Source organism: Plutella xylostella, chromosome 2 (genome assembly GCF_932276165.1).
Source record: "Plutella xylostella chromosome 2, ilPluXylo3.1, whole genome shotgun sequence".
Taxonomy (NCBI): domain Eukaryota; kingdom Metazoa; phylum Arthropoda; class Insecta; order Lepidoptera; family Plutellidae; genus Plutella; species Plutella xylostella.
The window spans coordinates 1,108,908-1,135,870 of record NC_063982.1 but is presented as its reverse complement, the minus strand read 5'-3'; the positions used below and the strand labels follow the sequence as shown (position 1 = coordinate 1,135,870).

The 26,963-nt window shown below is 38.9% G+C and overlaps 3 protein-coding genes across 16 annotated transcripts in view; 1 reads left to right on the top strand and 2 right to left on the bottom strand.

The window, feature by feature from the left end:
* Positions 1-17,292, bottom strand: part of LOC119691933 — a 70,566-nt gene extending 53,274 nt beyond the window's left edge. The window contains exons 1-2 of the mRNA XM_048621626.1: positions 17,160-17,292; positions 10,779-10,910 (exon numbers count right to left, since the gene is read on the bottom strand). Coding sequence (XP_048477583.1) covers positions 10,779-10,848 — 70 coding nt within the window. The 5' untranslated portion in view covers positions 10,849-10,910; positions 17,160-17,292. The remainder of the gene's footprint in view (positions 1-10,778; positions 10,911-17,159) is intronic.
* LOC105389906 (beta-1,3-galactosyltransferase 5) overlaps positions 1-23,992 on the top strand; it is a 41,634-nt gene extending 17,642 nt beyond the window's left edge. For 2 of the 12 annotated variants that reach the window (XM_038113323.2, XM_038113352.2), the window contains 4 exons: positions 20,076-20,179; positions 20,796-20,858; positions 22,051-22,380; positions 22,679-23,992. In XM_038113323.2, the coding sequence (XP_037969251.2) occupies positions 20,076-20,179; positions 20,796-20,858; positions 22,051-22,380; positions 22,679-22,885 (704 nt within the window). In that variant the 3' untranslated portion in view covers positions 22,886-23,992. Of the gene's footprint in view, positions 1-16,272; positions 16,439-17,219; positions 17,360-17,414; positions 17,553-20,075; positions 20,189-20,795; positions 20,859-22,050; positions 22,381-22,678 lie in introns of those variants that run through there. The other 10 variants (XM_048633622.1, XM_048621536.1, XM_038113334.2 and 7 more) reach the window with 9 other exon arrangements.
* Positions 14,210-17,295, bottom strand: LOC119692498 (beta-1,3-galactosyltransferase 5). 3 transcript variants are annotated; one of them, XM_038113301.2, is made up of 2 exons: positions 17,159-17,295; positions 14,210-15,911 (listed from the first exon to the last, which is right to left on the bottom strand). In XM_038113301.2, exon 2 carries the CDS (start codon positions 15,902-15,904, stop codon positions 14,861-14,863), a length of 1,044 nt encoding a protein of 347 aa, XP_037969229.1. In that variant the 5' UTR covers positions 15,905-15,911; positions 17,159-17,295; the 3' UTR covers positions 14,210-14,860. The 3 variants fall into 3 exon arrangements, with proteins under 3 accessions (XP_037969229.1, XP_048489554.1, XP_037969237.1); XM_048633597.1 differs by lacking the exon at positions 17,159-17,295 and adding an exon at positions 16,477-16,667; XM_038113309.2 differs by lacking the exon at positions 17,159-17,295 and adding an exon at positions 16,087-16,228.
* Positions 23,993-26,963: the final 2,971 nt, after the last annotated feature.

Genomic DNA, 26,963 nt, shown 5'->3' with positions numbered 1-26,963 from the left:
TTGTCGGATCTCGCCCACCTTCCTCTTCCCCCCGGCCCGCTCTCGAGTGTGAACGTGCAATTAGAGTGTCGAATTTATTTTTAAATAATATAAAGTAATATAAAGTAATTCTGTGCAAGTTAAATCAGCTGTAATAATAGGAGCGCATGACACCAGAAGAGGTCTAGTGGCGCAGCGGCGCGTGAGTAACCAAAGTTGATTGACAGCTCACTACGTCCAAGCCACGCCCACCGGTGTACCGGTTAACTGCAGCTCCTACTTCTGTCTGCGCCCCTGGTAGCGGGCGCGAGTTGTTACCGATCTATTTGACGTCATCGCGGTCACGTCATCGGCCCGAGCGATAGCGACGATCTCCTGCATTTGCTGTGATCCTGGTAGCGCAAAGTTTTCTGTCCACACATTGTAATTAACAATGTCAAAATGTCAAAGATCGCCGCCGTCCAAAGCTGCTAAACCGGACAAAACTCAAATTAATTTATCAGAGTCCAGTACATTAAATGTACAACAAAGCTCTGCAACTCAGCGGAATAAACGACAGAGATCCCATAGCACTGATTTTGCAGATGAAATGAGTAATCTGAAGGAGGAACTTCTCACATCCATGAAAACTCTGATGGCTAACCACTCTCTTCGCCTCGATAAGTTGGAAGATCGTATAATATCCATCCAGGAACAAAATAAATCCATTCAAACCACCAACAAAGAGATAGAAAAAGCGATGAATGGTCTGAGTGAAGACATGAAAAATATAGAAACTAAACTCTCTTATCTTGAGCAAGAAAAGAAAAAACTCGAGCTGAGTGTCGCGCAAATCGAGAGCAAATTAGATTACGTAGAGTTTACTTCTCTTAAAACAAGTGTTGAGCTGAGAAACGTCCCCAAAATTCCAGGAGAGAAAAGGGATCAGTTATATAATAGCGTCCTTAAGTTGTGTGACTCACTCGAACTGAGTATTAGAGATATTGACATCCGTGACGTCTACCGATTACCTTCGAAAAAGGAGACAACATCATCCTCAGTTTGCATTGAACTGTGCAACACGCTTAAGAAATCTCAAATTCTGGATGGAATAAAAGTCTACAACAAATCTCACCCACTGACAAACTGAGCTCTCTTAACCTAGGAATGGCAGGTACTAAACAGCCGATATTCGCATCTGAACTCCTATCAGCAAACACTAAGCGCTTATTCTTTTGCGCCCGTGAATTCGCTAAGAAATTTAACTTTGCCTACACTTGGTCGTCGAATGGGCGCGTGTTCTTGCGAAAAGAAGAAGGCAGACCTCATATAATGATAAGGAGTGAAGCGCATTTGGATGAATTAAAGAAGAATGAAACTTTATTAATCAAATGACTAGTATATTTTTGCTCTACCTACCTAATGCATGCTACTAAAAGGTTAATTATTTTATTTAGGTTAATGATTTATTTCTGTATGTTATTGTTACACCCTCAAAAAAATGTATGTTGTTTGAATGATGTCAAAATTAAATTCTGTAAACTATGCTTGCATGCAATCCAACCTCTGATATTTTTAGGTATAAATAATTCTGATATGATCGCTAGGCCTAACAGCTTGTACTTTAGCATTTATTTATTTAGCATCTCTCGTATTGTAATCCTCTCATTTAAAAGCAGTATTAACCGACTGATGACTCACGCTGCAGTTAGCTTCCCACTTATTATTGGGCTACTCTGTCAGTTAAATCTTTCTGTCCCAAAACAGTCATTTACCCCTGTGGTTAATGTTGCTAGAGCATTTGTTAACAAATATACAAATGGATGATAACTTTAATTTTAATTCTAACATATTGGATAGCCTTTCTAACCCAGAGTCATTGATATGTAGTGCTGAGGATTGCCCTAAATATATGTTATCGCAGGAAAATTCACTAACTATTATAACGCAAAATATCAGAAGTGCTTGGTGTAACTTTCACAGTTTTTCCACTCTCCTAACTCGAATTGGCTTACTACCGGATATTATTGTGTTAACGGAATGTTGGTTATCGGTAAATAATTCTGCCCCTCCACTTGACGGTTACTACACCTATATAACTAGCAACTATATTTTACAAAATGATGGTGTCATTGTGTACATCAGAAGTGATATATCTAGTCAAACTTATGAGCCAAAATTCCAAGATGCTAATTGCCTAGTTTCAATCATTGAATCTACTGCAATAGTCTCTATATATCGATCACCTTCTTACAAGTCAATTGAGAATTTCCTAGATTCTCTAAGCTCGCTTCTCGGTTCACTTCTTAGATATAAAAATATTTTATTAGTTGGAGATATTAACATTGATATTACTCCTATGACGACAGACCGGCATGCTGAGGAGTACTTAAACATGACTCATTCTTTAGGTTTCTGGCCTTCTCACACCATCCCTACAAGAGTAAACAGCTGTTTAGATCACGTGCTTGTAAGAAGTAATAATGCCACCACCACTTTAGTGATAAAGAGCTCTATAACTGACCATGATTCAATATTATTTTCACTAAAATCTGACCTCAAAAAATTCAGACCATGTACCACTGTACCCAAAATTATCTTTCCGGCGATAAGCAAAGATCTCTCAAATTTAAATTTTAGTCCAATATTAGAATCTAATGACTGCAACATAGCAACTGACTTCCTGGTCCGGTGTATTTCGGATATAGTCACTAAAAATACTATCTACGTCAAGATACCTAGAAGAAAAGTGGTTTTAAAGCAGTGGATGACACCAGGTCTTCTTCGTTGTGTCAAACATAGAGACAAGTTACACAGTGAAGTTAGGAAGGATCCAGATAATTATCTTTTAAAACTCACCTATTCGCGGTATAGGAATTTTTGCGGGAAATTAATAAAAAAATTAAAAAGGCAGTATGATCGAAATGAACTAGAAAGTGCTAGCAATTTGGGAATCAAAAAAACATGGGAAGCTATTAACAGCATTACTCACCGTAAACCTAAAAAGGATTCTGCCCAGGACATACTGAAATCGGATAGCTCACCGACTGTCGCTGTAAATAAAACAAACTCCTTTTTCGCTAACGTAGGTAAAAATCTGGCAGAGAAAATAGCTAACCTCAATATACCTCGGCGTCATTCTCCACCAGCGGAGCTTCCAAATTCATTTACAATGATTCCAACTGACCAATTTGAAATAAATGCTACTATTGATTCCCTTAAATTACTTGGCTCAGTAGGATGGGATGGCATCTCCTCAAAAGTCATCAAACAGAACAAAGAATACCTAATATCACCTCTCACCCATATCTGCAATCTGGCCCTCACCACAGGTATTTTTCCCACCGCTTTTAAAAAGGCAATTATTATACCTGTATACAAGGCTGGTGACAGAACGCTGATCAATAACTATAGACCGATTTCTATCTTGCCTACGCTATCGAAAATATTGGAACGTCTATTGAACAACCGTCTTGTCTCATACCTCGAGTCAATGTCTATTTTGTCTCCTAATCAGTTCGGCTTCCGAAGTGGCAAATCAACGGCCGATGCAGTGTCGCAGCTGACTAACTTTGTTGCTACAAATTTAGACAAAGGGAAGAAATGCTTAGGAATATTTCTAGACTTGGCAAAAGCTTTCGATACGGTATCGGTTCCGAAGTTATTGTGCAAGCTTGAAAGCGTTGGAGTTCGTGGTGTCCCTCTAGACTTGTTCAGAGACTATCTTACAGACAGGGTTCAAGTTGTTAGGGTGGGAAATTACACTAGCGATCCATTACCTGTTACTTATGGTGTCCCACAGGGTAGCATCCTTGGGCCAACTCTCTTTTTGCTATACATAAATAAGCTGTGTAGCATAGATTTGCTTAAAGGTAAAATCGTTACCTTTGCCGATGACACAGCGCTTTTGTTTCAAGGGGACGACTGGAACGATACCTTTAACTGCGCCCAAACCGGTTTTAACTTAGTAAACAATTGGTTACTCATAAATAGTTTGACGTTAAATGCAGATAAAACCAAGTATATGTCCTTTTCTATTCGCAAACCTCGGAAATCAATTCAGTCCCTCAAAATCCGGGCTCACATCTGCCCTGGCGATGCTTCATCCGCTTCACGGGATTGCAACTGCACTCTACTTGAAAGTGTTGATAAAATAAAGTATTTAGGAGTTGTTATCGACTGTAATCTTACATTTAAGTACCATATTGCCAACCTTACCCTTAGAATAAGAAGACTGATGGCAATTTTTAGCACTTTACGCCATGTAGCTAACCCTTGTCTCCTTAAAATGGTATATTTTACGCTTTGCCAATCAATACTTACGTATTGCATTAATTCTTGGGGAGGTACGTTCAAAACGTACTTGCTACCACTTGAGCGCGCTCAAAGAGCAATACTGAAAGTAAGCTCTTTCAAGCCCATCAGATACCCAACTTCCGACCTATTCAGAGAGTGCGGTGTACTTACGGTGAGGCAGTTATATATCCAGTGTGCTATAATTCGGTACCATTCGTCTACGCATTATTCTCCCTCCTGTGCCACCATCGCGACCCGTCGTTCCCATAACATCTCTAAAACTGAAGGCTTTAAGACTTGTTTCATAAACAGATTAGAGACCTACCTTGGTGGATTTCTTTATAATGTTGCTAACAAACAATATAATATTCATGCTCTTAATAAATTTGAAACCAAGCGAATACTTTTAAACTGGCTCAAACCACTTAATTATGAAGAGACAGAAAAAATATTAATATCACCCCTTCGGGGATAATGTAGTTCCTTCTATAATTTATTTATTTATTTATTTATTTATAAAATATGGAACGCCAGCAGTTTACACAACACAAAATACAAAGATAAATTAATAGGTAACAATTTCGTTGCGAAAACCATTTATAGGCGTACACATCCTTTTTAAAGAAATTATCTTATAAACAACAGAATATTAAAGATGGAAATAAACAATATAACAAACATTAAAATAATTTTTAGCAAAACAAATTGAAGAAAAAATTGAAGAAAAAAATATAACAATTATTTCTGGCATATTTTTTTCTTAAAGATATTAAAGGAGTCGTGAAAGATGTCAATGTTTAATTTATTATTATACATGTTATAAAGATCACATAACCTATTGATTGGAGAGTGGGATCCAACATTCGTGCGAGCTTGGGGTCCACTGAGAAGTTTCTTTATGGGATATCTTGGAAGGTGATATGGGATTGGGAAAGAGATAGATGCAAGAATATCAGGACAGTCTAATAAATTATTTAAAGTTTTATAAAGAAATATTAAGTCATGCGTTTCACGTCTATTTCGTAAAGAAGTCATTTTAAAGAATTTTAGTCGGTGCTCATAAGGAGATCTGTGGGAAATATTACGGGATATAAAGGCAAGATGGCGAGTGAAAGATCTCTGTATGCTTTCGATTCGTTGTGAATGTATTGTGTAGGAGGGGCTCCAAGCAGAAGAAGAGAATTCCAGGTGACTCCGCACTAGGGAATTAAATAATAAGATTTTGGTCTCGGACTTAAATTCTTTGCTATTGCGTTTAATAAATCCAAGCATTTGTGCAGCCTTCTTGATAATATGGTCGATGTGGGATGAAAATTTTAGTTTGGAGTCAATGATTATGCCAAGATCTCGAATTTCAGATACTTCAGTGACTATATCGGTCCCAAGAAGATAATTGTTGTTAAAAGGATTTCGTTTACGAGTAAATTTTATATGAAAGCATTTTTGAGCATTAATAGACATATCATTGGAATGACACCAATTTAAAATATTATTGAGGTCATTTTGAAGAAGAGTACTATCCTGAGAAGATGTGATTGTTCTATAGATTTTAAGATCATCAGCAAAAAGAGATTGATTACTATGTTTAATTTGGTGAGTAAGGTCGTTAATGAAAACTAAAAAAAGAATAGGTCCTAAGTGCGAACCCTGGGGAACCCCTGATTCTGCATAAAAAGTTCTAGACTCGTGTCCATTGACAGAAACAAATTGTTCTCTATTTCCTAAGTAAGAAGTAAACCATTGAAGTAGCCAATCATTAATACCTACAGATGCAAGCTTCTTTATCAGTAATGAATGGTTTACTTTATCGAATGCGCTGGCAAAGTCTATGTATATTGCGTCAATTTGGTGACCAGTATCTACTTTATGGGACAGTTCATTTATATAGGTGACTAAGTTAGACTCGACTGAGCGCCCTTTTCTGAAGCCGTGCTGAGATGTACTTAATATGTTTTCTAATTTTCTAGTAACAATGGGACAAATTATGGATTCAAATAGTTTGGAGAAACATGGAAGAATAGAGATTGGTCTATAGTTAGATACCACTGATAAATCACCTTTCTTATGGATAGGAGTAATTCTAGCTCTCTTCCAAGGATTTGGAAACTGTCCGTCTTGTAATGAGCGATTGAAAATAATAAAGAGAGGGTAGGTTAGATATTTTGCACAGCGATTAACAAAGAGAGGGTGTATGCCATCCGTACCAGCGCTCTGGTAAACGTTTAACTTTCGTATATGTTTATTGATTTCTTTCTCGGTGATGAAAATATGTATGTTATTTGTAATGTGTGAAGAACTATTACTCAGGAGAGGGATATTATTGGCAATATTTTTGTTATATATATTGGAGAAATGAGTTGCGAAAAGATTAGTTATATCATGTGCATTACATGCAGTTTCACTATTTAAATGCATCTCAGCCGGTATTGCTGAGGAACCTTTTCGTTTATCTTTGATAAATCTCCAAAAGGCTTTTGGCTGAGTCTTCATTTCAGATTCAAGTCTATTTTTGTAATCTCTATAGCATGTATTTATAAGTTTGTGACATCTATTACGTAGAATATCGTATTCCAGTTTATCTCTAGGGTTTTTGTATTTATAATATCTAATACGAATCTTGTTTTGCTCAGAGAGAACCCGAATCAGTGTTTTAGTAAACCAAGGAGGATACTTTGACATCTTTCTGCTCCGTTTAGGTACAAATTTGTTGATAATTGAATGTAACGTATCGTTAAGTAATATTACCATAGAATTAACATTATCACAACTTAAAAGTAAGCTATCCCAATCTATAGAACTTAATTCTAAATTAATGCTCTCATAGTCAGCCTTGTAGTAATTAAGGTTAGAACTAACATTAGATTTAAGATATTGCACATCAGTTAAAGGAACTTGTATAAGAAGACTTGGGTGCAAATTATCAACTTTACTTAAATTATCTATAATGAAAATACTGTAACTCAAATTAATTATCTGTGAGGTATAACTGCTATTGCTTATAAATTTAGTCTACTAACTAGATACCTACATACATACATATAAAAATAAATAATCTTAGTGATTATATACATACATTATATTACATTTATAACTTTCAAAATTGTTTTTCAAGATATTATAGTTAGTTAAGTTTGCATGTTATTTTTAAAATGTTCTTGTTTTTGTCAATACTTTTGTCTGTAAAATTGTATACATTCACATGCTCTTACTTAGATTTAATGGAAGAGCTTGTCACCTATATTACAGGCCTTAAACCTAGTTTAGGTGGCAAGGTTTACCATATTTATAATGTTCACTCGATGTATATTTTTACATGTTTTTGGATCAATAAATTATTTATTTATTTTATTATTTATTTATACCTTGATGTCGGCAGCCTGGCACTCTCCCGCATTCGCAATCGCCGCGGCCAACTGAACAGGCGAGATTGCCTCATCCAGATCCATGACGCGCACCTCACCCGTCTTAAAAGGGCGCGCGATATGAACCGGCATGTCGGCTAGGGCCTCCCTCATTTTCGCGGCAAGATCGTCCGCATGCTTCGAGCATTCTGCGCCAGAAACCTCTAGGACGAGGCCACGGCTCGCTTCATGCGGACGGTGCTAATACCGCAGTCACTCAGGCGCACACGCTCCTTCGCTGCTGCCATGACAACAGCGTATGTGACGTCTGCGCCCTCCCGAATTGTGACAGCAATAGCTGCCGATGAGGGAGGCTTCGCCGGAACCACCTTCTTCGTCTGTGCCGGCCGCTGCGATGCAGTGACCGCTGCTTTCGGCTTCTGGGCTTTCCTGCTCACTACGGTGGCCCAGGTGCTTCCTCCCGCTGCCGGAGTAGCAGAGGAGGGCACTGGTTGTGTACGAGCCACCGGAGCTGGGGTCTCCACAACCCCCTTCTTCCTCTTCTTCTTCCTTTTTTTGGCCTTAGGCCTGGGCTGTGTCCCTGGGACTGCCCCCACTGCTGGCCTATTGTGCCCGGCTGACGGTGTCGAGCCGACACGAGGTGGAGTCTTAGGAGCGGAAGCGATGGACGCAACTGCCGTAAGTTTCTTGTCCATCAAACTCCCAATGCGCTCCATCAGGCACCGCTCCCATTCTCCCGAAGGTTCGGGGGAAGGCCTGACAGGCGAAACCGGCGCTGCAACCTGGTCCTGGGTCTGCCGGAGTGTTGCCACCTCCTTGGCCAAGTCCTCCAGCCTCGAACTGAGGGCGGCTACCTGAGAGCGCAGCTCTGCGTTCTCCCGCTCCAGCCTCTCCTCGTTCCGGCCCGACACCGTGCGTTGCACCAGCTCTGTGGTGGCGGCCTGCACCTCGTACGCCTGCGTCTCGCGGCAAGGCGAAGACTGTGGACGAAGGTGCCCTTCAAATTTCTCGACCTGTCGGCAACCCCTTCGACAGTGGACAGCTGAGCTGCAATAAAAGCATTCAGATCAGCTGTCGGTCGTCCCTGCATTTCTGCCAACAGGTCATCCACCTTTGGTAGTGAGGCCTTCGCCCTGGTGTTGGAGGGGGTGAGAGATTGGCCAAGAATCTCATCGTCCTCCCCACTTCCATCCCTAACCGAGCGCCTTAGCACTCGGCGTTTTGAACCCGGCGGGCTGTTATTGGCTCCCGGGTTCCCCCTTTTCCTGGGCCGTTTAGACACGACGTCCGATGATGTCATAGAGATAAATGACACCACCGACGACGTGTCGGACCCGACACTGTCTCTGCGCTGAGACGAGCGCTCAAATGGGCGCGCAAATTCTTTATCACAAATTGAAACTTCAATACCTGACACATTGTCACAAGTAGTTTTTTCTAAATCATAAAGGTGCAAATTGCCCCCCCCAGAATACGAGGGGCAGCCCGAGCCAATTGGCTCGGGGAGGGATTCTCCAGTTACGGGACCCTCCTGGGGTACAATATCATCTATTTTTTGTACCTCCATGATTTAGACCTCCTCCACCTTGGTGTTTGGTCCGCGAGAGTTAAACTCAACCTCGGCTCAATGCCACTAGTACGAGCGTAGTAGTAGCAAAGAACCGAGGCTCCCTATCCGCCACCTGGGACGCGCCACGTAGGGGTTCACCTCCCCTCCCACTTAGACAACTAAGCAGGTCCGTGGATCTCCTGACCATCTACCTCAACCCTACGTTTTGCACTGTTACTCATGACTTTAGTCTTTGACCGGTTCATCTTCAGTCCAACCTCAAGGCTCGCCGTGCTAAGGTCTTCTAGCATTGTTTGAAGTGCTGGTGCAGAAGTGGCGAACAGGACTATGTCATCAGCGAAGCGAAGATTTGTGAGCCTTCTGCCACCAATGTCAATACCCCTGTCCGTCCACAAGACCGCTAGCCCTTTGAATATTTCCTCTAAAGTGGCCGTAAATAATTTAGGAGATAGCGGGTCTCCCTGTTTGACTCCTTTTTCTATTTTAAATGTTGCTCCGGTTTGTTGCAGTTTTATGTCAGCTGTACTATTGTTGTATATTTTTTCTAAAATTTGTATGTACACGGGTTCAATATTTTGGTTGGTAAGAGCTGTAATTATTGAGTTATGATGGAGACTATCAAACGCTTTACTAAAATCTACAAATGCTAAATAAAGGTCCTTGTTGTACTCGTTATATTTTTCAATTATTTGGTTGAGTGAGTGTAAGTGGTCGGTTGTGGAGAAGCCCGGGCGAAAACCTGCCTGCTCAGGTGGTTGGTGAGAGTCCAGCTTGCTTGCGATGCGGTTTTGAATGACTTTTATAAAGACTTTGTATACATGGGACACTAAACTTGTCCTACTTAATATATTATTTAATAACTTAATATAAGGAGAAACAAGATTACCGATTTGAAAATCAATTTGAGCAAACGAGACTTAGATGTTTCAAGATTGTGCCAAAAGAGTTTTAGACGAAACGACCCTTAGACCACATAAGGTTTGGCAAAGGGATGATTCGACCAAAAAAGACAAAAGTTTAGACCATACGAGTTATGCGAAACGAGTTTCGGGCATTAAAGATTAGGCGAGATGAGGGGAACCCTATAAAATAAGAGAAAATATTTGTTGATAAAATTTTCTTGAATCACAACAAATACTTTATATCGAGAAGTCCTAAACCTCTTTTATAGGTTTCTTCTTTTTATTGCCTCTCAGACGCGATGGTCATTTCAGCCAGTGATAAAACCCAAACATAGGAGTAGGTATACTTATGTAGATAGGGTAGATACTTACCTACTATATCTTCCAATATCTACAGTAGATACCACTAAAGGTAAGCGTCCACCTATCGGTATATCCTATCTTAGGTACAACCTTACAAGTGTGTCCACTACATCGGCATTGCCTACGCCGTTTCTCTATACGTTTATGACGATCCGTTTGGTGCGATACGTACGATACCTATACAAACATGGACGCTTACCTCAAACCGTCGTCGCCGCTAACTCAGTCGGCGACGAACAGTTTTCCCCCTTGTGACACAGTATTACAAATACGAGTAGTCCAACTATCAGATGGCAGTTTAGACCATAATACCACATAGTTACTTACACAAAGCTTCAATTCCTACCCAAACGACCTGATCATCTCCCTGTAGCCCCCTGAAGGCCGCCATCTCCATCTCCGCCAGTTCTTCAGGCGTCGTGCGGCTCGTCGACGGTATGGGGGATCCTGGGGTCGCCACTGCGGACAAACATATACTTATTATACTTCATCATCATCATCGCCATCGTACCTCCAGTTTGGAAAAAGGAAAGAAAAAAACTTTATTTGACATTGATAGCAATAATACCGTAAAACGTAAGGGGTGTTAAGGGTTTTTTTCTCTTATTACTTAACATTAGACCGTTAAACATGTAGATATTGTACAATACAAATAGGTAATAAGTAGTGTAACCAGAACATTACTTATATCTTAAGTTTATACATGTATGTATGTAATACAAATACAGTTAGGTAGAGTATTGTATCTAGGTAATATACTTATATGTGTAATTCGCCTAACCACCCATCACACACACACACCACAATCCACGGCTCAGGCAGTCGACAGATCGCACGATTCGCATGCAGAAGCGATCAGTGACCCCTTATCATGAATTTTCATCGTGAACGTGAAGTACAAAACATCGAGTAATTTTGTATGAAAATATGAACAGCGTCCCTGGCGGTCGGTCGGTAGCAGAACTTCTTCTTCTTTCGTGTCAGTGAAATGCGTTTTTTTATATTTGTCCAGACCAAAAAGAAGCAACTTTGATAGCATTCTGGTTGGCCTGGAGTAAGTCTTCCCGTGTGCAGGTGGAAGGGCACAGGGGACAGGAGAGTAAATGCTCCATAGTCGGTAGCAGAACTAAAATATTCATACAAAATTCATCGAGTAATTTTACTTCACGTTCAGGATGAAAATTCATGCTAAGGGGTCAGGGAGGTGCGATCTATCGTCTTGGGGTTCCGCTCATCTCGCATAATCTTTATTGACCAAAACTCATTTCGCATAACTCGTATGGTCTAAACTTTTTTGGCCGAACCATCACTTTGCCAAGACTTATGTGGCATAAGGCTCGTTTCGTCTAAAACTCTTTAGGCACAATCTTTAAACACCTAAGTTTCGTTTGCTCAAATTTATGTTCGTCTATACCTATGTATAATCTTGTTTCTCGTTATGTTATCTTAATAAATAATATATTAAGTATTTAGTAAATGTACAAATTGTGGTATTTTTCTCCTACATCCCGAAAATCACGATATTGTATGATCAAAAAATCGAAAGTTAACGACCAATATAATTATTACAAACCCCATGAGATCGAAACCTAAAAATAGGTGCGACGACGAGCAAAGCGAGGAGGAGCGTGTTAGGTGCACATGTTCATCAAAACCAAAGCGGAGCGCAGCGAAGCGGAGCGGAGCGTTTTCCAAACAGCGGAAACAATACAAGGCACCAGTTTGCGCTATGTAGGGAGACGCTCCGTCAAAGTTAAAGCCAAACGAATATTATTACTTTGTATAAACCTAATAAACCTATGCCATAGCATTATTAGGCTATTCAAGATTTGGCCATACTATTATTAGGCTAAACAATGTTATGCGAAATAACTTTTTACTAAACGAGATTTATGCCATACGATTTTCGGCGTAACGAGACTTTGACCAAACGTTACTATGCAATACGAGATAAGGCAAATAAATCTTATGCCAAAAAAGGTAGAACCATCGTCTTGCTCAGATAATTACCGGTCTACATGGTGTTCTAGGATTGATAGTATGATATGAGCAGTGATAGTATAAATATTATGAGTTATTTATAAATGTTCTTATAAACGTATACTTACAGGTGTAGCGTTAATAGTGGTCCAAGCATAAGGGGGTGATACATATCATACAATAACCAGTGGCGGATTTACCTATAGGCCAAAAAGGCCAGTGCCTAGGGCGGCAGATTTCGAGGGGCGGCAAATTTAGCAAATTTTTTTAAACAGTTTTTTTTATAATTGTACTTGTACAACTGTACATAGTCCATATATAAATAAACGATTAATAAACGCACTGTAATATATTATACTGAGGTATAATTTTGTATTTATGTGACCATAAAATTTAAAATATTCTAATAGCGTTTCAATAAACATAAAATAAAAAAACTCGTAACACAGGATCTTCGGAGCCTAGCACGAGCACCATCTCTCCACAACTTCGTGTACCTAATATTGTTTTATTACCATGAAGATCGGCTCGTATCCGAGTTAGAGAAATGGCAAAAGGCCTACCACACGAGTTAAACGAGAAGTTTTCTTTTACAACTAAAATGAGTGAATTGTTACCATCGACCCTAACGGAAAAAGCCATTACGTTGAAAAAAAATATCCTAATAATTTAGAATCTGATTTAGTTAAGGAATGCCTACACTTTCAATGCCACGTTTCTTCTGAAAGAATTTCTATAAAACCAGATTCTGGATTATTACAAAGTCTATCTTTTTTACTGCAAAAACATAATTTGGAGCATATTTATCAAAACTGATATAGCATTTCGCATGACACTATGCACACCGGTGACAATTTTTCTTGCTTAAAACGGGGTAAATACTATCTAAGACCTACTTTAAGACAAGAAAGGCTTAATTATCTATTTTGTGCATAGTCAGAACTCATGAAAAAGTTTTGATATGACAGTATACTTAATTTATAATTTTGCAAAATTAAAATCGCCGAAGAAAATAAGTAGTGTAAAATTATTTGAACTTATTTTCTGTCACCATTAACTAATTGTTACATATTTTAATAGAAATTGTTTGTATTGTTTTTAAACTGTTAAGTGCAATAAACATATTTAACAAAAACAATGTTTGGTAAGAGTTGTTAGGGTTAGAGAATGAGCTGAGGTTTTAAGTCTTTAAAGCGCTTTAAAGTCGGGTTTTTTTTTGTCTATACAACAGTCTAACCCCCTTATTCATAGAGAAGTTACAGAACGTTTTAACTAATAAACTGTTTTGTCCCTCTCCGACAAAGTACAATTTGTTCTTTGACAGAGAGGGACAAAACAGTTTATTAGTTAAAACGTATTGTAACTTTTCTATGAATAAGGGGGTATATATATAAACCTGTTTTTATATCAAAATTAAACTTTCAGTACATAGCGGGTTGCAAAAATAATCTAGTCAATGACAGAAATATATAATTAAGTTCACGATCATCTAATAACAGGATTTAACTATTGAATTTCAAAAGTCAGTAGGGGCGGCAAAAATTTAATGGCCTACGGGCGGCAAATTTGTAAATCCGCCACTGACAATAACCCATCAAATACCCAAATTTGAAATAATTTTACCCATAGGTCTGTCCGAAAATGATTTTTTAAAATATTTTGCCACATGAGTGACTTTTTCAGATTTGTTTTTTGTTTACTACACCTGACTACATGTGGTAATACATAAATACTACAAATGGAATGTATGTTTTCAGGCAAGAAAATGAAAGCCACTATTACCAGGGTGTGAGAATACTATATTATAGGAAGGTATATAGGTAGTCAAATGTAGAGCGAACGAAAACGAGGAAAAGTAAACGATGTCGTCAATATAGCTTATGATTTTATTATTTACAGGTTTATACCTGTAAATAATATGGGACCAATGGGACCAATGGGACCTATATTATGTTCTTGTATGATTATTCATACACACCTATGAATTGTGCACCTATGAAAGACCCACCCTGTATAAGGTCTTAAATTGAATAATGTACCAAAAGGTACAACCCATATATGGCAATCGGCATATTTAACATTAGATACAATCTTGTTAGACAAATGACCAATCTGCTCCATCAACAGATCCAGAGCTATTCAAAAGTCATTCATGAGTTGATATCCCCCACTTCTTTAGAGCCTCATGTCTTTTTTTGGTTGGTTGGTCCTTTCTTCTGAGAAGAAAAATGTCTATTACAGCATTATCGGGCAAGGCTGGTCACTTAACATAATGGAATAATCCTTGGCCAACTAATCACAATAGAGAGATTTTATCACCAGCAGCGCCAACTCTGATAACATTATAGTTTTATTTCCCTTTCCTCTCTTTCAAATAATTTAAGACTAATTTAAAAGAAACCTCAGTAAATTTAAGTCCAGCGCAGGGTCTAGGTGTCTCCGCACTTCGTCAACCCATCGAGTAGCTTTCGCCACAAGTCGAACTGCTCGTGGTACCGCACCATGTGTATCGAGATTCCTTTCTGTACATTGCAGGTGAGGTACAGCACCTGCTTATTATAGAACTCCGCCGCGTTCTGCCGCTTGATCTTGAGCTTGCTGGCGAGCACGCCCGTCACGAAGACATCCTCTAGCCGCAAGTATGGCTCCTGCCCCGCGGCCTGTAGCAGTTCCCCCGCCACGTCGGTGGTCATGAGGTAGGCGCCACCGGTGGCGTAGTCCGGGAACACGTTGGACGGATACTGCCGCGGCGACAAGTAGTACTTAGACCTCAAGGACCGCTGTGGCGATATGCGCTCGAACACGCGCCCCCAGATTGTTCTTGTCTCGTTCTTCCTCGCGTCGATGAACTGGAGCAGTCGCGGGACGTTGATGAACATGTCGTCGTCGGCCTTCAGCAGCCGCGGCACCTCGGGGCAGTACGTGTGCACCCACTCCAGCATGGACAGGGTCTTCAGCGTCAAGTTGCTGTAAGAATCCCTCGAGTTGCCGATGATTATGTCCCCGTACAGTTCGTCTTCCGCTCTGATAGCATCAGCTTTCGCCTCGTGGCGTGAGTCGAGACTGCCAAGTACGAAGGCGAAGCCGATGTCGCGCCTCAACGCGGCGTGTCCCCACGTGAGTCGCACGGCTTCCCTAGCGGCGGCGTGGTCGGGTGCTGACGTCACTAGAATCAACAGCCGGAGCCCGGCGCCCCGCGCGGCGCAGCGCTCGGCGTGCGGCTGCGAGTGGCCCGCCTCGTACACGTCCCGCGTGAAGATGACGCGTGAGTCTCTGCTGGCTGGAGCGGGGGAGGTGTGGTTGCCTGCCGCGGGGGGCGCGGGGCTGGTGGCAGTGAGGTTGATGGGCGCCGCGGGGGCGGGCGCGGGGCGCAGGGCGCGGGGTGCGTAGAGCAGCAGCAGCGCGGCGCCGGCGCACAGGGCCAGCCCCGCCAGCAGCGCGCGCCGCGACCCCACCAGCTCGGCAGCCGGCATTGGTGACCTGCAGGACACACCACACTCGTCAGTATAAACATAAACAATAACACGACTTTGTCTTCTTCTTTCGACTTTATGAGTAACGGTTGACTGTTGATGAGATTAATTAATAACAGAAGAAGCGAAGAATTCAATTACCTATAGGTATAAAACAGAAGAAGTTTTTACGTACTACTTACCTACACAAGTACTGTATCGGGAGGTTGGGTTATCTGGTTCAATAAGTTTGCTGAAATTGATGACGATAACAATATAACATGATTATTGTGTGCCATCCCCGATTATGCTTATCGAACTATTATCATTTCATAGAAGCTTTGATTATTATTGATTATTTTGTTTCAGATAGTACTTGCGTACTTGATGTCACTTTTCGGTCGGACACATAGGTTCTGTAATTCAGTCTGGAGGTGAATCTAAATATATTGGTTTTACCGAGAAATGGTTATGAAGAGGGAATAAAAGCACAGCATCATTCAACGGTGACAGAAATTCAAGCGTTAGTTAGTATCCGTCATGTATCCGTCAGAGGTAACATAAATGTTTGATAAAAAAAATAAAGTACTTACCTATTTATGTTTCAGTGTATTTCAGAAAAACTTCTTAGCCGTTTTCAACCTCAAAGGTGTAGGCCTCCTTCAGTCTATGCCACTCATCTCGATCTTGGGCTATCTCTATCCATTTGCTACCGGATGTTTTCCTTATATCGTCGGTCCATCGCATTTGTGGTCGACCACGAGGGCGTGTCTCACCAGAAAAACTTACAGCATGGTTATAGGGGGAAATTAAGATAGATGTTTGTTTTAATAAAAATAGCTGCGTTTCAAAGCATGCAATAGAAATGACATGCCAACTTAGTTTGAACGGATTATAATAGGATAAAATTGTTTATGTTTTAATATTTTATTCGCTGTTGTTATTCTGAGAATTTGCCTTTTAACGTACTTTTGTTTATGTTTTGACAGATGTGTTTACATGACATTATGACGGTTTTCTAATCAGCTGATGTGCTGCCGCCATTACAAAATTACTCTCGGATAAGCTCGTTACACGGTCAATTTTGGCGGTATAACATTTTATTCTTGGGATAAGCTACTTATCTTGGTTTCAGGTTTGGTAGAATGCAAAATCTGCTTACTCGCGAGTAACTAGTAGTTTACTCGTGAGTAAAGAGTTACTCGTCGTTGGTCGAATCCGCCCTAAGAGAGATAATAATAATTGAGTGCCAAAGTGTCGGCAACTTCTACTTACCCAAGTTTCACTGTATAAGTTTTGAAATAGATGTCTCGTATATTTTCACTGTTAGTAAGTACTGTATCACACCAGGCGACACACTAATCCGTGACAAACGGCGTGGTACCTATTTCTGATTTGGAAAATAACTGTCCACAACACAGATTACAAATCTAGTCCGATGTATCCTGATACGCGCCGCCGCCGCCGTCACTACGCGTAATAGATAAACTTTTTAATTTAAATGATATATCCGCCCAGTTTCGTAAGAATTATGTTATCAAATAGTTTGAACACCGTGATAAAGCAATTTTGGAATTGATAAACCACACTTTGTTGTACTTATTGGACTATTAAGATCAACAGGCTTAAGATTTACCTACTTCTACTGGGGTGTTGCAAAAATTGTTTAGTAAGCAGTAAGAGCGATATATATGTCGCAGGCATCTGGTTGAATCTCCTTTTTGGTTGAATCACTAGCGAGTTCATTGGCTGGCGCAACTCAACTGCCTGCGACATATACATTCTGTGTAAAAAGTATCGGGATTACATCAATAAAACACAAAATATTGGTTATTATCCAAATATTTTATAACCTTCAAAGTATGCTCCTCCCCTTCGTTGTAGTATTTATGTATTAGCACATTGTAGTCAGGTGTTACACCCTGTATATTACATGGCAGGTATACATATTATTTACTAATTAATAGCGATGTAGGTAGATAGATATAGCTGAACACAAAAGAGTAGAGATTAATGTTTTTGGAACTAAACAGATTTAAACCTGGCAATAAAAAAAAACTTGTGATTTGTGGTCTGTTTCTATGGTTTGAATGTCAAACTCGCCCTGTTCCTGTATAAACAAATCGAATTTTGCTTAATTTTGGAGTTTTGTGGATTGTTGAGTTTGTTCACGAAGTGAAAATGAATAAAACCATTCGCAACGAAGCTAGACAGATGATTTACAGCGTTTACCTACGATGTTTGGCGGAGAATGAGGCTGGAGAAGTAAGTATTAGTCAATATATACGATGTTTATGAAAGAGCAGCGTTTTATACTGGTGAGTAGGTACTTAATTTCTAACCATTAACATATATTGCTTATATTTCTTGTAAAAAGGTACTATTTTGATGTAATAGAATGCCTTTCAATGTGTATTTGTTATTCTTATAGAGGTTAGAAAATACTAGTGTCAAACGTTACATGACATCAGGGTCTGGATGCTAATGTTGTTAAAACATCAGGTCTACATACTTTTTTACTAACCCCCGACTCAAAAAGGGTATCGATAAGTTTTACAGCTGTAGGTGTCTATGTGTGTCGGTCTCTCCGTGTTAGAGTAACTATTGTAAAAATATGTGTAAGAAGAGTCGGTATAAATTCCCCAGACATAATAATTTGCAAGTCACTGCTTTTCTGACCAATTAAAATTTGTTGCAGGAAAATCGGTAAACACAGTTTTAGAAGAATTGCCGAGGCACATTTGAACTTTTTCCTGAGCAAGAAAAAACTGTAATAAAATATCGATGTGTGATACTATCACTTTTCTCGGGTTCCGCTCATCTCGCATAATCTTTATTGACCAAAACTCATTTCGCATAACTTGTATGGTCTAAACTTTTTTGGCCGAACCATCACTTTGCCAAGACTTATGTGGCATAAGGCTCGTTTCGTCTAAAACTCTTTAGGCACAATCTTTAAACACCTAAGTTTCGTTTGCTCAAATTTATGTTCGTCTATACCTATGTATAATCTTGTTTCTCGTAATGTTATCTTAATAAATAATATATTAAGTATGTACCTAGTAAATGTACAAATTGTGGTATTTTTCTCCTACATCCCGAAAATCACGATATTGTATGATCAAAAAATCGAAAGTTAACGACCAAAATAATTATTACAAACCCCATGAGATCGAAACCTAAAAATAGGTGCGACGACGAGCAGAGCGAGGAGGAGCGTGTTAGGTGCACATGTTCATCAAAACCAAAGCGGAGCGCAGCGAAGCGGAGCGGAGCGGAGCGGAGCGTTTTCCAAACAGCGGAAACAATACAAGGCACCAGTTTGCGCTATGTAGGGAGACGCTCCGTCAAAGTTAAAGCCAAACGAATATTATTACTTTGTATAAACCTATGCCATAGCATTATTAGGCTATTCAAGATTTGGCCATACCATTATTAGGCTAAACAATGTTATGCGAAATAACTTTTTACTAAACGAGATTTATGCCATACGATTTTCGGCGTAACGAGACTTTGACCAAACGTTACTATGCAATACGAGATTAGGCAAATAAATCTTATGCCAAAAAAGGTAGAACCCTTTTCTCCTATAGTAATTACATAATGGGATAACCAACACGTGTTTCAGTGCAAAAAAACATTTTGAAATACACAATGAAATAAAAGTTACAGTTGATTTGATTTAATGAAATTCATTCAAGACTGCCCCCCTCTCCCCTACTAATTTCTTCTCTTAACATAAACCTCCCCAAAAAGTGGCATTTTATAATTAATAAATATTTGAAACATTTCTCGTTTTGATTTTTTCTGCTAAAGTATCGTGATACTTTTGTCCGTTTTCAATACTATAATAGTGTGGCCACTTTCTTAGATTGCCACGCCCTCAATTATTCTCTACTCTTTTATGTTCAGCTATAGATAATGATCTTTTAATTTATATTTTATGTTATTTTTATTCATGTTGTCTTTTAAGGAATTTGGTAGGTATTAAGTAATAGAGGAATTATTTATTGTTTAACGGTCTTATGTTAAGTAATAAGAGAAAAAAAACCCTTAACACCCCTTACGTTTTACGGTATTATAATTATATTGCTATCAATGTCAAATAAAGTTTTTTTCTTCCCTTTTTCCAAACTGGAGGTACGATGGCGATGATGATGATGAAGTATAATAAGTATATGTTTGTCCGCAGTGGCGACCCCAGGCTCGCCCATACCGTCGACGAGCCGCACGACGCCTGAAGAACTGGCGGAGATGGAGATGGCGGCCTTCAGGGGGCTACAGGGAGATGATCAGGTCAGTTGGGTGGGAAATAAAGCTTTGTGTGTGTGGTATCGAGTATAAACTGATGGTTGAAGCATTTTAAGGCCGACGGAGTTAGCGGCGTGGTGGCAGTTTGAGGTAACTGTCCATGCTGTTGTATAGGTAGGTATCTTACGTATCGCACCAAGTAGATTTTCATAAATGTATGGAGAAACGGCGTAGACAACTAGACAATGTCGATGAAGTGGACGCACTTGTGTGAATTTCTATGGAAAGAATACTAAATGCGATGCGTCCGTTGCGTACGATGCCGAAAGGTGGAAGCTAAGGTAACTAGTTATTTAGGTACTTACCTACCTTTAATAATGCCGAGACTTCCCCAAATTCTAGTTTAAATTAAACCAAGGGTAAGTAGGATCTACTGTAGTAAGTACTCCTATGTTCTTATTTTGGGTTTTATCACTGGCCGAAACTCAGACCAACTACAAATAGACTCGCAATCGCCGTGTGCACTATTCTGGGCCGAAATGACCATCGCGTCTGAAAGGTAATAAAAACGAGAAAGCTATAAAAGAGGTTCAGGACTACTCGATTTTATTTCTTGTGATTCAAGAAAATTTTCTACAAGATATTTTCTCTTATTTTATAGGATTGCAATCAAAATGCGTTGGCTCTCCGGAGGGCCAGTGGGGACAGCATAGGTGAAACACAGGTAAAATCCTTATTTATTTTATTTTCTTTGGCAGTTTAAGATTAGTGTTAGTGCCTACAGTAAATAGCATGAGAAAAAAAATAAAAGACTTAGAACGTAATGACCTACGATTATAAATGTTAAAAAATTATTAAATATACCAATTGATTAATAATTAAAATTAAAAAATAATAATATTGATTATAGTAACAACTAGTGTAAAAGACCCAAGAGGCTCGCGAAATGTGAAGTTTCAGCGCTCCTGCGCTAATCACGATTCTATCTCGTTGCATTAAACGTACAGTTATGACGCATAAAACGCATTAAACCTCTTATTTACAAATACAAAAATACCATTGACATTGACATATATATTACTAGCGTAAGGACAGGGCCTCCCACTCAAAAAAATGGCACCCGCGCGTTGGCCCTAAAATCGTAATTTTAGGGCCAACGCTCCTCAGTCGACAGTTGTCTGTGGCCGAGAGATGGTCTTGTGAATCTTGTGATAAATATGTAGTTGTGTTGTGAAAGGCTGCAAAAATCATTATACGAAGGTCAAAAAGAAACATCGAATATCGTATCATCGGTAATTACCATTAAATTAAGTAATAAACACATTATAAAGTGATAATTATTTTACTACCAAAGTCTACAATGGCCGCGCGCTGTAACCTTGTGCAGACGTCATTTTTTGTTGACTATCCTCCGAGAACATTTTCTTGTTGCACACACTTACCTTTTGGAGCGTGATTTTTAGTCCATTTGTACGGGACGCTCTACAGGACTACAGCCCAAAACAGTTTTAATTTTAGTAGTTGGATTTGTCTTAAATTATTGATATGGCGCCTGTAAATAATAAAACAATGTCCGGGATGGTAAATTATTAACGCACGTACAAGGTTACGTCGTCAAGATAGTTGCTAGGCACTGACATAGTTCAAACAAATTATGAAAGATGACAGTTATTTTGCTTGTATGAAGAAGGTTTGAGTAAAATGTTCTGAAGGTCCTATCCTTCCTTTTGAAATCATTGACCATTGATATTTATATTCATTTTTTAATACATTGCAAATAAAAGTAGATGGATTTATTATTATTATTATTAAAATTATTACAAAACTAGGCGAACTTAATGCTAATAGCATTCTCCTCCAGATTAGATTTATAGTTGTGAAAACTAACCAATGCCCTCACAAGTCTCTACTCTCAGTTCATTTCCCAGATCAACTACCAGGAGCTGCAGAACGACTCGGCCACCGACGCCACCTCCACATCCACCTTCGCCGAAGACTTCCTCGACGAAACATTACAGCTCGAAGATGACATTCACCCCGCCATGTTGAATTTAGACCTCGACGATGGCGCCTCAACCTCCGCTGATGCAAACTCCTTGCAGTTCGACGAGTTGTCTATGGCTCCCAGTGAAGACCTGTCGATACACTGCAGCGCGTTGAAGAGGCCGAAGAAAAGCAGGTCGAAAGAGGAGCAGCAGATGAGGGATTTCGATATGTGGCAAGCTAGTAACGTTGAAGTTATGGAGGTGAGTTTTTTGCTAAACTACTTAACGATATCGTCACATAGCTGAAATCATACATGTGTAACAAGTATAGGAAGGCCTTTCCCTATCAGTGTGGTACTAAATATTACGCTACGTTAAAGCGACGTTAAACAAATATACTGTCCATAATCCATAGTGTAGTGTTGATCATCTTTCATTCAAGTTCAAAACCACATCATTTACCACAATGCGCAATTCTAAATCCTTACGGATACCTACATTTTAGAAAAGGGAGAGCTCAGCAGCATAAGAGAATAAATATATTTTTTCAAATTTTCAGAACCTCCTCAGCAGAAGATGCCCGCTCGATGAGCAGATCAAATGGGAGGCGATCGCCACATCTCGCGGCCTCTGCACGCTCACCGATATCTGTACATGTAACGACTGCCGACGCGCCAAGTACTTAGCTGAGGTCACTGATGGAGATGGGGGCATGGGGGCTGCGCCTCTGTTCAACGCCATCACCGTTGGATGCTGTGTGCAGTAAACCTGACGTGTATCATTTTGGAGATTTTTAAACGCCTTTGGCTGAAAGGGATTTTTCTCTGCACTACCGGTTAGTGGTCAAGCACGTTTGCAATGTCGCGTGTGAATGGCTGAAGCTGATTTGTCTATTGCAGACTCTGTTTTGAATGTGGTTGGCTGAATATACGACGTCATTAATTATTGAAGTTTTGGTAAAAATGGCCTCTCACAATAGAATTTTGTACGATACAACATACTTAAATTATTTTGGTTTTAGGTATGATATAGGTAGTTTGATTTAGTATACTTACTATATTTAGTTATAAAAATAATACAATAATATACTTACGGATTTTAATACCGAGCTCATTTTTAATATGATTTTTTGATATTACGCAATTTAAAAACACATTTAATATGGTAATTTTTTTCTCTCAGGTTCTGTTTTCCGCTGATTTAAAAACTACCCATAATGTATGAAAATGTCATGAGTTAGTGTTGACATACACTTAAAATTGTGAATTTATACTGTGTATAGCTACATCCCTTTTAAATTTTTCTAGAGCGATAGCGATAATGGACTGATGAATAATGTGAAATTCACTTTTCTACCTACACTTTAACACTATTAATTCTTGTAGTTTTATTACGTACTTATACCTATAAATGTGGTAGACTTTAGGATGTATACCTAGGTACTGATTGTCTAAAGATATACTCAGTTTAATATACTTGTATAGGTAAATCTGTATACTAATTATTACCTATATGCTTCCAAATCCTTTCAGTTTACACAAATATTTTTCAATTCCAATTTTGAAGATTGTTTAAAATGGCTCCATCGTTATGAAAAATAAGTCTTGTTAATCACTGAGAAGGCCATCGTCACCATTATAACTGCATCAGACTACATCAGAGGATGTTACTTAAATTGTACCTACCTAAGATTTAAAAGTCTCGTCAATTTAGATAGTATTTGTAGTTTTGAAAAGGATTGTATCTATTGATGTGAAATCCTGTATCCCCTGTGGGGCAAATGACACAAGTATACGTGTCTATTTTACTACCAATTTACCTGTCTGATCATGCCATCTTTCTTCATTGGCTAAAGAGCATGTCATTAGTAATAGGATGAGTAATATTTAAAAAAAATGTGACTTAAGGTGGAAATAACTTTGAAATTCCGACCAAATATATCGTTTTATCTGTCAGTCAGAATCTTCATCAGCCAATAGAGCTGTCTACATATTGTTATATTTGGCACTGCATGTACTCCCGATGATTTCAAGTGCAGACTGTTGCAAAATAAAGCACATTGCCGAACTTTTGAATTGCATTTAACAGGCGGTTAGTAAAAAAAATACAGAATGGAAAAAGTCGGACATATATTTCACTTGGCAAACTAAAGCCATCATCATCTTCAGGTCCTGGGATCCCTAATCAGGGACATAGGACTAAGTATAGATTTCCACTCTGTCCGGTCCTGTGTCACGCCATCGACTTCGTGCCAACTGCCAGCTCATGCCGAGGACGGCTGCCTCCTGCACGACACTAAAGCCATACATTTTAATGAATAAGACTATTTTTTTCTTTATTTTAATGACCAATTAAAAGATTTGGGTAATGAAAAATGGCCTCTCGAATGATCCATGAAGACTGATTCTATTTCCACTTTTCTGTGTAAATTATTACTCTAATTATCTACCTAATTATTATTTATAAAATGTGTGTTAGTTTTAGTGCTAGCCAACGTCATCTAGTAAGCGAATAGGAATGACGCAGATCCCGAAGGCACAAATCAAGATAATTATACGTACAGTCAGGTGCATAAGTAGCTATACACTTTTGTTCCTTGTCAAACTAGCTACATAACAATCTGTCAATGTTTAAATAGTCAGTTTGTGAGCTTGACGAGGCAAAAAAGTCTACAGCTACTTATGCAGCTGACTGTACATTGTATTTGAACTATTCAAATCTTAGTTCTTTCAAACAATTGCTGTTCTTATGATAATAGGTATAACATATAAATGGAATGGGGAGTAACGCGTGTGAATTTGCCGCTAGGGGCGCTGGTGTCGACTGAGGTTAAGTGACATTTTACTTTTCATATAATTTGTTTGGCGGGCTTCGTGATAAATTATATTTTCGTTCATTTCCCTGTTGAAAAGTGATCTCTTTTCGCGAAATTATCGCAAATATGGATTATTTATCGATGAATGTGCACGCTTTGAAAGCTGAATTAAGGAAAAGAGGCGCATAAATAAGCGGTCTCAAAGAGCAGCTAATTCAGAGGTTAGTTTGTTTACTGTTTACAAACTTATTTTTTACGAAATGTATGCTTGTTTGCTTAGGTAACAGCTATGTTTTTGCTTTTTACAGACACCAAGACTATGACCGTAACAGTAACTTGGTTGTTAACGTAGAGGACAGCATCATACAACAAAATGATTCAGTGTATACTGTTGAGTGGCCTTAAGAAACTTTGTATAGCAGTGTAAACACTAAAAATGAAACTCCAGATCTAGATATTGTCACCAATGAGTAACTACTTTGGAATTTATGTACAGTGTACGGTGGCCTGCGCCTAAAAGTATACAGGCGGAGTTTTTAAAATAGCGATCCCTGATGATGAAGGGACCAGCTACATCTGTTATAAATCCGGGGATGTGTTGTGTGTGATGTGTGTAGCAGTGGTGTTTATGTGGATGTGCTTGAGCAGCATGTGAGCTTGAGATCGCTATTTTAAAATCGCCGCCTGTATACTTTTAGGCGCAGGCCACCGTACATACCATCGCTCTTACGGTGAATGAAAACATCGTGATAAAACCTGCATATCTAGATTTTCGAACCCACCAACCTGCAGAGGACCAGTGTGGTAGGAAATGGTCCAAGCTTAGGAGTGGAGTTTAGACCTTAAGGCGGACATGGACAAAGGCTCCATTCGAGTGAGCCAGGTGCAGGTACTGACACCCCCACAAATAATAGAATACTTAGTATACTATACTACCATTATTAAGTTTCAACTAACAACTCAACCAGCATTCATTGTGTGGATTACTAATGTGTTATATTTTTTGTATAGCAGTGTGTTTAAACGGAGAGGATAAATAAAAGTTAAATCAGTGTGTAATTCTTTTATTTTTAGTGTATTTATTAAATGCCTAATCCTTATTTACATTATGTTCTTTCTGAAATTGGTTATAATGATTTTCACAAACACGAGATTATCGGATAATAATTATTTCACAAGCCACTGTTTTAGAACAGTTTTATCACTTGGTAACATATGTCCTCCTTTTCTTTCCCAATATAACGGATCTGAACAACATTGCGGCATAGTAACTCGATATGATGATAGTTATTTTATAATTAATAAGCTTATAAGATTCAAGATTTAAAAACTTTATTTGGCGCCAATTTGATAAAGTCGCCTTTGATAAATTTGACAGCTATGGTACCTCTTTACCTCAGTCGACAGTGGCGCCAACTGGTGAGCAAAAAAACGGTAGTCCCCATTGTATCCGATTGTAATTTTAAGTAGATACCTTTAGGTACCCAATAGTAAGTACCTACATACCTAAATATTTGTGCCTTCATTATCAGCCTCATAATCATTGTTGTGTACGTTTTTGATTATGTAATACTCATCCAATTTTAACAAAATGCAGAAATAAAAAATATTAATGAGGTTTCATTTGAGTTGTGAAAAAATACGGGTGAATAGAATACAACCAACAGTTAATTCATCGATTTATCTAAAAATAGATATACTTACATACAATACAGGAAGTAGTAATTTTACTCCATTTTGGTGTTAGCACGTTATAATATTCTTATGTATGTAGGTATCTAATATCAATTTTAAAATTTTATACCACTACAGTATACATTTATTTATGAACTTAACTATGTTTGAGCAGCAATTTAGTAACTTCTGCAGTTTCTTATGACATTTTATGGTTCCTATAATAATGAATCTTTTTATAATTAACTATGTACCGTTTTAGGCATTTCGTACGGAAAGTTACACGCACAAGCGTAACTTATTTCTCGTGACACTAACATTTGGTACGTTATGTACCTATATGTATGCCTATGCC